Genomic DNA, 11390 nt, shown 5'->3' on the forward strand with positions numbered 1-11390 from the left:
TGTATATGGTAATTCATCACAGTGGATTCCTTCTATATTTTATTAGGATTTTGTTTTTTTGGTTAGTTTTTTCGTTAGGTTTATTATGTCCCTTCTCTGTGGAGTTAGGGTTTAGGGGTCCTAGTACTATAATGGTGCTATGGTTAGGGTATCAAATCTATGGAATATCTTTATTTTTTTGTGGCCAAGGTAATAGGGAAGAGTTCCTGCACATGGTTTGGCGATTTTGGATCATGGTTTCTTCTTGAGAATGGTTGCGAAGAGGTACGGTGACTCTTGGATTAGGTTGATTGTTGAGCCATTGTTTTGGCGTTATTTCCGAGGACTACATTTGGTATTATCGGTGGCTCCTTATTGTCAATATGATGGCGGTTTATCCTTGCACGTGGTCTACCTGTTTGGAGATACGGTGTTGAAGAGGGTGACATGTTTGTTTTCTGTGTTGGCAATAGGAATTTATCGTGACTTTCGGGATTGGTCTTGTTTTGTAGCCCGAAAATTGGGGCGATTAAGTTGGTCAGGGGTTGGGCCTGTTTGTCTCGTGAATGTCATCATTGATGACGGACCCGTAGCTAAGGTTGGTTTTAGGGAGGAGAGTGGGGAACCTATGTCCACCACCGGTCATTCCCATATGATGTAATATTTTAAAGTTTGGAATAAAGTCCGTTTTTCTTCTCAAAAAAAAAAAAAAAAATGTTCGCCTAGGTCTTGTTCTAGTTACCTCATGACTTGCCACGATCACATTTCATTTGATCTTTGATGCAACAAGCAACGACTGACTTAAAATGATTACCCTGCACTAATTTTGAATTATATTCTATACCGTGTCAATAATTATCACTCTAAAATAACAATCATCTCACGTGTATTGTGTAGTAATAATCGTGACCACGTGTCTCAATATCATCATGAAAGAATTATGTAATTTTCAACTGGGTCTTTATAATTTGTCTTTTGCATTTTGTGCAACTTTCTATCTTTAACATTTTTTTTTTTGTGGTGCTGAATAAAAATATATTATTACAGAGAACAAAATATGTTTTTTTTTTCTTTTGGTCATAGAGAAAAAATAGATTCCCTTTCAAAAAAAGAAAAGAAAATAGATTCAATGGGTAGTTATTGCAGAGAGAAAATAGTGGGAGAGAAAAGTGGAGGTTGTGGGATAATTTTTTTTCAATTTTCTTAATAAAATCTATTCTATAATTATCTTGTTTACCCTTATGATTTAATTTATTGTCAAAGTTTTTTAATCTTTCAGGGTTAAATCTGTCAAAATTTTCAGTTTTGGCTAACAAAGCCTCTTCTCTTAATAATAGTATAGATATATATATATATTGAAATAATTCGTAATTTCATATTATGGCCCGGAAGTTTCCGCAGGCGGCAGGCCCCGGTCATTTCATCCAAAAACAATAACACATTGGACGACGGGGACGACCCTCCTCCTCTTCTAATCTCCCCTCTCATCCTCTCCATTTTTGACCTATCGCGACTGGGATATCCGATTATCCGACTGAGACACATCTCGGATCTGCATACGCCACCCTACCAACCACCCACTGCTCCCGAATTCCAGATCCAGTCGTCGTTGCTAAGCTTCAGGCACTTAGACGACGTCGTATAACTAGCTCGAAAATGATTGCAATTCCCTATTTGACCGCGTTAACCACCTACTTCAGCTATGGCTTGCTGTTCGCTTTTGGGCAAGTCAGAGATTTCTTCAGAAAATTCATCGACTGGTGGAGCTCTAATAATCTCCAGGTTCTCTTTATATACATATCTTCCACCTCGATCCTGTTACACTCTTGTTCCTTTTTTTAATTGATTGATTGGGTCTTCATTGCAAAGCAGGGTTATGCTCCAATCTGTCTAGGACTTGAAGATTTCTACGTCCGTCGACTCTATCTTCGAATTCAGGTATGCTGTAATTCTGATTCGATCATCTACTCTCGCGTCTGTATTGATCGATCGATCCCCTAAACATAGACATAGATTGATAATCTCTAAAGTTCCTCCGACTGCCAGGACTGTTTCAACAGGCCTATTGCAAGTGCTCCCGATGCTTGGTTTGATGTGGTTGAACGTTACTCCAATGACTACAACAAGACACTCAAGTAAACATTTACGATTACAGATTCAACAGTTTTTCCACAATTTTATAACAATACTAGTCGTCTTGTCTTGTCTTGGCTTGGCTAAGTTTCATTAGTTTCTGGTGTCATAATCTGCTCCTTATGCAGACTAACCTCAAACACAAGCCGATGCCTTAACTTGGGATCTTATAACTACCTTGGCTTTGCTGCCGCCGATGAATATTGCACGCCTCGTGCCATCCAGACATTGAAGAAATATTCTCCCAGTACCTGTAGTAGCCGAGTTGATGGCGGTACTTTACAGGCTTCTTACGCTTAAAACTAATTTTCGACTTGTCATTAGCATAATGCTCTTCTTCCAACAGGCACTACGGCTTTGCACAATCAACTGGAGGAGTGTGTTGCAAATTTTGTTGGAAAACCTGCTGCTATAGTTTTCGGCATGGGTTATGTCACCAACTCTGCTATCCTTCCTGTACTGATCGGAAAGGTCAGTGTTTTCTTGCTTCTTTTAATGAAATTGTTTCCAAACAACGTCTTTGATTTTTACTTGTCTGACTTCCTACCATTTTAATTTACAGGGAGGTTTGATTGTTAGTGATTCTTTGAATCATAACTCCATTGTTAATGGCGCACGAGGATCTGGAGCATCCATTTGTGTCTTCCAACACAACAGTAAGTCCACAAGTTATCTAATCTTGTATGTTCTTTACATCGACTAGGGCACCAAATTTTACGTGCCAGGTTTTTAGACGGTGGTGTGTATTCTTTTTGCTAACAGAATGCTGCTAGATATAAGTTAGCATTTAATTGCATACATTTCTGGTTACCTAATTGACTGTTTATGGAGAAATTTGGCTACCGGATAAAAAAGGCTGTTGGCCTGTTAATCCTGCACAAATAATGAATGTGGTTGTACTTTCTCTTAGATGCTGATGATATCATGAATGGAGTTTCACTTGTCAAACTTAAAAGAAAACTATAAATCTCAGGCTGGAGGATGTCTGCTTATATCTCTACTCCTTGCTTGATTTACAGCTCCATCCCATTTGGATGAGGTTTTAAGAGAACAAATAGCAGAGGGACAACCTAGAACCCGCAGGCCTTGGAAAAAGATAATTGTCATTGTGGAGGGCATATACAGCATGGAAGGGGAGCTTTGCAAACTTCCTGAGATTATAGCAATCTGCAAGAAATATAAGGTTTGTTTGGTAGCTTTTGTTTCAAAATATGTTTTTATGATCTCTTAGTGCTGTGCAGTCTAATTTCCAGTATATTATTGGTCGTTTCTGTCATATGAGAGAATGAGACCATTTTTTTAAGGATCTTATTTATCTCATCTAATTGGGAAATACCTTGCTAAACTATTGTCTTCTGAGTAGTACGTACATTATTAGCTTCTTGTTCTTACTATCTTCCTTTTTGTCCTAGGTCTATACGTATTTGGATGAGGCCCACAGTATTGGAGCTGTAGGAAAATCAGGACGAGGTGTTTGTGAGCTCTTGGGAGTAGATACTGCTGATGTTGATATCATGATGGGAACATTTACCAAATCCTTCGGATCATGTGGTGGCTATATTGCAGGATCCAAGGTTTGCATTTTTCTGCACTGTTCTTATCCTTTCTATATGTTGAACAACGTGTGGTTGTAATCTAGTCAACCATTGCCTAAATTGCAGTGTGGCATTTGTTGAAATAGAAAGGATAAATTGTGTATAAGTTTAGCCATAAGTTTGTTGAACACAGTTTTAAATTCATCAATCGAAATGCCTTGCATATTTATGCTGCTGTTTGCATCGTTGATATTGGCAGAAGACTTTATTTTCCGGATGCATTCAGATGACGGTCTTGAGTTTTAACTTTCCGTTAATGAGAATTACTTGGGCATGTCTTAGTTATGCCACTTTGTTTTCATTTGGAATATCTCTATAATGTTGTCTGGAAGAAAAAAAAAATCATGAGCTCTTTATTGACTTTATTGTGGTCTACTGATGTTGTCATGTAGGACCTCATCCAATACCTGAAGTACACTTGCCCTGCTCATCTTTATGCAACTTCCATATCACCACCGGCTGCAGAACAAATAATATCATCCATAAAGGTCTTACTTGGAGAGGATGGTTCTAACAGAGGTGTTGATTGATTTTTTTTACTTTTTTTTGCTCTCTTTTTTAGTTTCTTCCGTTGTGATATGTACTGTGCCAACTCATTTAGCGTGCATATTTTGTAAAAAATATTTTTATAAAAAATATAAATACACACACATTGGTATATTAAAACATAATTGAATGAGAGTTTTTTGTTTCGCAGGTGCCCAGAAACTCGCACGAATAAGGGAGAATAGCAACTTTTTCAGGTCAGAACTGCAGAAAATGGGTTTTGAGGTTTTGGGGGATAATGACTCCCCGGTAATGCCAATTATGCTGTACAACCCAGCCAAAATTCCTGCCTTCTCACGGGAGTGCCTCAAACAGAATGTGAGTCCATCATCCAGCAATGCTCTCTAAAGGTTCTCGTTTCTGTAGCTTTTGATGACATTTGAATTAAATTGCATGGTGCCCTTACAGGTGGCTGTCGTGACAGTAGCCTTTCCTGCAACCCCACTGCTGTTGGCAAGGGCACGTATCTGTATATCTGCTTCTCATACAAGGGAAGACCTACAGAAAGCCTTGGACGTAAGTTCTTACATGACTTTAGACCATCCACTTTCTGTCTTCATGTTCCTAGTATATGCAACTTATATAATAGTTGGGAATATGCCTTTTCATGTGATTTTGTGCATTGACAGTTGGGTCTGTTTCTTTCAGGTTATTGGCAGAGTTGGTGATCTGGTGGGTATAAAATACTTCCCTGCTGAGCCAAAGAAGCTGCAGGAAGAAGAGAGGGTGCTGAAGTTGGACTGATTTAGGTGCGTTGTTTTAGTTTTAGCCTGGAATTGTCATTTGTGTCCTACATGAGGTCAGGAGAGGGGGGAAAGAAGCTGGAGTCTGGACTAGTAGTGATAAGTGACCTCGCTGGTAGTTGCCTTGTGATTTAACCTGTGGTATAATGCTGTCTGCTTGTAATATGTCATATGTTCTACATCTCAACGTCTGTACCAACATGCTTGATTCAATCTAATAGGGCTTCCTTGTTCATACACTCCCTCATTTTGTTGGAGGGGATAGTATTTGAATATTTTTAATATAGTTTTACTGGATTGATTTTCTTTCTCTTTCAATGAGTTGTACGTCATTGTTAGATACTTTTGCCGAGTATCTTCTTAGTTTGTGCCTGGATAAGTTTATCTATCAAGAATCATGATGTATTGTTAAAGAAATATTTACTAATGATGAAAAGATTCTAAATATTTGGATCCATAGGCTCGTGATCAATGTCGGTGCTTGGCATTAATCCTAATAAAAGAAGCATGGCAAGTACTGTGAAGAAATCTGAGGGCAAACGTACATTTGATGATCTGTAACGAGGCCACTCATCTTTCTGATATGCAGGTGGCAGATATTCACCACACCAATATTTTTTTTCATCCTCCAAACAATTAATTAGACGCAAGCAATGTTATCTATTCCTCAGCCTCCAAAAACATTGAATGAAACAAAGAGTAACAACCCAGCATAATTTGAATTATCTAAGTAAACCCTACATAATAAACCTCCAAATTAATTTCTTTCCATTTAGGCCTCGTTTGTTTCGCGGAATTGAGGGTTTGCGAAAGGAAAGTTTTGGTGTGCATAAGGAAATGAACAACTTTCCTTTAAGAAAGGAAAATATGGGGGAAATTGATCCTTTCATACTCCAAATGATTTACTTTCTCTTCCACTTTCCGTAATTATTAATGCAGGCAGTATAAGTACATTTATATCCTTGTTGAAAATTATTATTGACAATTTTATTTAAAAAGTTTATGAGATTTGTGTAACTATATATGAGGATATAATTGGAATATTAGCATAATTTTGTTTCATTTCCTTACACAAACCAAACACTAGAATGGAAACAAACATATGTTTTCTCTTACTTTCCCAACGTTTCCAAACAGCGGAAAGGAAAGTTAGTGGAAAGTTTGTTTTCCTTTCCTATCGAATTTCTTAAGTAATTGATTTCATTTCCGCGAACCAAACGAGACCTTAGATAATTAGCAAGTAATCATTAAATACAAAAACCCAAACATAATTTGAATTAGACAAGCAAGCCTGGATTCAATAATTAGACAACACAGGTAACATGCATGGTTAATGCAATGAGAATCAGAACAGAGTGGTTTAACTAGAGAGTTTGGCATTAATAATAGTGACTTGGTTTAATTAATTGTCCTACTGCCACAGTTAAAACATCCTTTGCATGCAGTCCAAGTGGCAGCGGAAACTGATCGACTTGTTGAGGGTAAAGAGGAAAAGAAGGGTGCAGAAGAAGGGAGTTTTGCTTTGGACAGAGGAGATCAAATTTCAGTGCAATTATTACTTCTTTCCAATATCACTTAGCTGTATAATTAATTAGCTGATAAGTAGCTGACTTAATCTCTGTAGTAGAGAGAGAGGAGTATTCGATATATGTCTCTGTACAATGAAGAAAAACATTGAACTCAGAAAAATCTGATTAGTTAGTAGTGCAATATCTGGGATATATCAGAAGAAAAGCTAGGAGGTCTGAGACTAAAAAGAAAATTTGAAGGAAACTAGCAAGTACAAAAGCTTATGGTATGAGTGTAGCATACGCAAAGATTCCCCTGGTTAATTACCACTACGTAGAGCTTTCCCTGTTCTTCTCTCTCTCTCTCTCTCTCTCTCTCTCTCTTTCCTGGAATATATGGAATTGCAATTTGCAGAGAGAGAGAGAAACAGATCGAGTGAGAGTAGTGTACATCACATGGTGTTGTGTTTGTGTCTGGTTTTCCGTTTCGATCACATGAAAGAGAGAATGAAAGGGGGAGAAGAGTCCAAGCTCAATGCATCAGCTAAGCTCATTAGGCCCAAACCCGCCATTGTTTTCTGGTGCATGAAAAACCTCAGAACTTTTGCAACACCTGTACGGTAACTTTGCTTCCTTCACCGTCCACCCGTCACTTCTTTCTTGGCCATTCCTCAACGACCTCCACTCCACTCCACTCCACACTTCTCAACGCTAACCCCAATCCTCCTAACCACAGTCACACTTGACCACATTCACTGGTTTCGCCAAAACGCATCCACATTAATCTCAGAGCGCCCATGAATGCATATTGTACATTTGTCATCCAACCCAGGTGGTTCTGCGCCATGGTAATCACCCAAAACCCTAAATTGCCTGTGAATGAATACCCACTATTGCCCATTGACATAAACAATAGTAACCACACAATGAGAACAAAAGAGGTGTAAAAAAGAGAGGGGAATGCAGCTTGCACAAATGTCATGACTGAAAATCCAAAATCCAGGCACTAAAACCCTCCTCTATCTTTGCCAAAAATAGCACCAAAAATTATAAAGAGAAAGAGAAAGAAAAAAAAGAAGAGGAGAGGAGGAGTCACCTCCACTATTACAAAGGCCACCCATTTCGTGATTGCCGAGCGTCCAAAGGTAGCTCAGTTTGGATCTACAAAGAGCCACAGTAGTCGTTAGATACATTTTCACACAAACCCAGACCAGCAGAGGAAGCTAGCTCAAACCGAGAAAAAAAAAACCCTTGATCATATAGCTGCAGCCAGCTAATGATGATGGACCAAACCCACGCCGCCCTTCACAGCAAAACCGAGGCCTTTGCCTTGAGGGCAGGTGTTAACGAGTTCGGCTTTCTCACTCGTCATGATGATCTCCAGGTTGACAACAACAACAACAAGAAGCACGACAACAACGTCAACTCCTTTCATGGGTCGGATCGTCCCGGGTCGATCCGTGACCTTGTTCGTTCCGTCTCAACTTTTGGTGTGCAGAGGAAGAAACGGATGATGAGGCAGAGGCGAGCCACCACCATCAACTTTCAGCTCTCTTTTGCCACCCCCAGCTCTCACGTGCTCCCTTCCACTTCCCCACCTGCACGTGTGAGAGCTCCCTTTCCCTTCCCTTCCCTTACCTAAAGTTTTTGAATTTCATTTAGTTTGTTTCTTGATATCTTTCCTTTCTTATTAATTCCTTTGATTAATTGATTTCCTCTCTGTTAATCATCCTGATTTTTCTTTGTTTTACTTAATTTTTGTTGGATCTGTGACTGTTTAACTAGCAGCTAGTGACTTTGAACTCGGATGTTGTAGATCCGGCGCGATATCTTAAATCTTCAGGAGCAGGAATTCATGTGTCAATTTTTTAATGAAGGATTTTAAACGAACGATTTTGAGGCACTCTAGCTGGATATTGTTTTCGTTTCTATGGAAATCTCTTATTTTAAAGTTGTATATTTTTATTTTACTTTTCCGGATCTTAAGATTTGAACTTTAGACCTCATTTAAGATTCTAGATCAACAAGATTTAATGTTTAATAAGTTTCACAAAATTTCATTTTGATGACATATTAATGGGTTGACACTTTTCCAATTGACTTGTAAACGTTGTGTACGCACTATGTAAATCTAGTGATGATAGATACCATCTCATTAGTAAGTATGGCATATATCATTTTAGCCTTCGGATGGACGAGTTCGCTCTTTCTTTTTAAGGTATCGATTGTTTTTTTTTTTCACTGTTATAATTGGATATTAATGTGTGGTAGAAGATATATGTTGTAAGCTCTAAGATACATGGGAACTCATTTACTTATAAACCATGTACGAAATGACCGCTTCAAGAGATTCTAGTTAAGTTCCTAATCTTGCTGCTAATCATAACTTGGTTCCCTGTTTGTCAAATAATGTGCAACATTTGTTATATGCTTTTTCACCCGTTATACAAGGGTAACACATTTTATAATATGTTGTTTTTCTTCTTTCTTGGAAGACCAACATTACATGGTGATGTGCTCCATTTATTTCTTCATCTTCCCCTGAATATATTGCATGTTTGTAACGATAGGGACAAGATAATTAGGCGTTTTGCGGATTCTTGACAAAATAATTAGACTGTTGTCGATTATCAAATAAAATGATTAGGTGTTTTTGTCGATTATAGAACAAAATGATTAGGAGCTTTTGTCGATTATCGAACAAAATGATTAGACGTTTTTGTTGATTTTCGAGGAATATATCTGGAATTTCCTTGTCGTATTAGGCATGCGTATAGATTTCTTATCAATACTTGGATCACATAAGGTATTTCAAAATGACCGTTACGTAATTTTTCTTCTATTATAGATTTCTTTAGTGCACATCTGTTGAATGTGAATTCTACTTAAAAAATGATTCCTGATGCTTTAACAGGTAACTGATCCTGCAAGGTTGAGATTTCTTTTCCAAAAGGAACTTAAGAACAGTGATGTGAGCACTCTCAGAAGGGTGGTACTCCCTAAGGTTTGATAATATTTACTCACTAACTTTTATAAGTTGTTACACTCCAATATTCTCTGATCATTCCAAATTAGGAATCATGTTTATGAACGGTGTCAATATGAATACTGTACGTATATCATGCTAGCTATCTAGTAGCTCTATATTAAGGCAGACGACTGCAAAATTTGGAGCTTCATTTACTCATGGGCCGAATGACATTGATTTATTTAATATCAATGTTGGTATTGTATTTCAGAAAGCAGCTGAGGCTCATCTCCCAGCCCTGGAGTCTAAGGAAGGGATTTCTATCAGCATGGATGACATAGATGGTCTGCATGTTTGGAGCTTTAAGTACAGGTTCTACTAGTTCCTATACATAAATAGATGAATATAGCTTCTGTATACTAAAACTGCGAGGCTCCACAATTTTTTTTTCCAAGTGAAGAGTTTCCAAATTTGAATAATTAGCACGACTAACTTTCAAGCTTCAAGGATTCAAATTATAAGTTGAAGCACAAGTGAGTTATCTTTTCTTTAGATATGTATGGTCGATCAATCTATGTTCTGTTATTTTTCAAGCAGATTTTGGCCTAACAACAACAGCCGCATGTATGTGCTCGAGAATACTGGTACATATCCCTTCCTTGCCTATAACTTTTCTGTTTTTGTCTGTTAACACATAATCAACTTAAATTTTCCTTTATCAATCTTGTACATAAAGTATATGTTGAATTTTCACAGGGGAATTCGTTAGCACACATGGCTTGCAACTTGGAGATTTCATCATGGTTTATCAAGATAGTGCAAACCACAATTATGTATGGTGACTTAGTTCATTGCTTAATATAGTTGTTGTCATTCACTCATTAACCTTTATGTTTCATGAGTGTATGTTATATAGAGAAGCTTTTGAGTACTACTGAGACTACATGAAGAGCCATTGGTTAATTCATATGTTGCTGATCGATGATAATATTTTGGCAGGTCATTCAGGCTAAAAAGGCCAACTCTGACCAAGATGATGATGATGAAGATGATACTGTATATGGAGTGGAAGAAACTATGAACAATGCTGTGAATGAGCTCATGATTTATGACTCGGTCCCTGATCAGGCTAACAAGTCTAGCTCGTTTTACATGCCGACAATGGATCATGATCATATGCAGGATGTTAATGCAGGCATGTCATTTGTGTATGACACCACTGCCTTCTCAAACGACTCTCTCCTTGATTTTTTGGGTGGATCCATGACCAACTATTCCAGATCAAATGGACGTCTGCAGGAAAATTTTGGGTCTGTTGAGAACCTGTCTCTTGATGACTTCTATTAAAGTACTTGGAGATTATGCCTTGACAGATAGGGCACTCGATCACCAGTCAGTACATGCTAGCTGCTATAATATATGTAATTTTACTGCTTAAATGGCTAGCACGTACCTCAATGTGGGATATGACTTTGTTTTGAGATGCTGCTACTCGATCTTTTTATTTTGGCATCGACGTACTGGAATCTATCTGAGCTAGACTGGGATACATATATATATGCATTAATAAACGCTATCGAAAATTGTAAACACTAGTGATCTCTACTGCCGTATCCACTACATTTCATTTCTTGCATGTTTTCACAAAATGAAACTCCAATTAATCGCTTGGAAGGATCTCTTGCTTTTGAGCAACTGACTCTGCTGCTAGTAATATGTCATTTCATTCAATAACAATGAACAACTAGCCCGTCTAGCTCAGTTGGTAGAGCGCAAGGCTCTTAACCTTGTGGTCGTGGGTTCGAGCCCCACGGTGGGCGATATTAAATTTTTGCATCCCCAGGCTACCTTTTTTTTTTTTTTTTTTTTTTTTACAGACAAGGATGAATGGAGATGAGATGGCATGAGCTTATTGGTG

General features: G+C 38.0%; 2 protein-coding genes and 1 non-coding gene across 3 annotated transcripts; all 3 read left to right on the forward strand.

Annotated features, from left to right (window-relative positions):
- The first annotated feature begins 1345 nt into the window (after nucleotides 1-1345).
- LOC133726806 (long chain base biosynthesis protein 2a) lies at nucleotides 1346-5314 on the forward strand. The gene is made up of 12 exons (XM_062154430.1): nucleotides 1346-1761; nucleotides 1852-1917; nucleotides 2026-2114; nucleotides 2241-2386; nucleotides 2459-2583; nucleotides 2675-2768; nucleotides 3132-3295; nucleotides 3525-3686; nucleotides 4100-4226; nucleotides 4405-4571; nucleotides 4662-4769; nucleotides 4902-5314. Exons 1-12 carry the CDS (start codon nucleotides 1636-1638, stop codon nucleotides 4995-4997), a joined length of 1470 nt encoding a protein of 489 aa, XP_062010414.1. The 5' UTR covers nucleotides 1346-1635; the 3' UTR covers nucleotides 4998-5314.
- A 2466-nt stretch (nucleotides 5315-7780) lies between these two features.
- Nucleotides 7781-10819, forward strand: LOC133707555 (B3 domain-containing transcription factor FUS3). The gene is made up of 6 exons (XM_062133201.1): nucleotides 7781-8110; nucleotides 9419-9508; nucleotides 9744-9844; nucleotides 10070-10116; nucleotides 10229-10305; nucleotides 10472-10819. The coding sequence occupies exons 1-6, from the start codon at nucleotides 7781-7783 to the stop codon at nucleotides 10817-10819; spliced, it is 993 nt and encodes a 330-aa protein (XP_061989185.1).
- A 400-nt stretch (nucleotides 10820-11219) lies between these two features.
- On the forward strand, nucleotides 11220-11292 carry TRNAK-CUU (transfer RNA lysine (anticodon CUU)). The gene has a single exon. It is a non-coding gene; the product is annotated as a tRNA-Lys (tRNA).
- The last annotated feature ends 98 nt before the right edge of the window (nucleotides 11293-11390 follow it).

This window comes from Rosa rugosa, chromosome 1 (assembly GCF_958449725.1).
Source record: "Rosa rugosa chromosome 1, drRosRugo1.1, whole genome shotgun sequence".
Lineage (NCBI taxonomy): Eukaryota > Viridiplantae > Streptophyta > Magnoliopsida > Rosales > Rosaceae > Rosa > Rosa rugosa.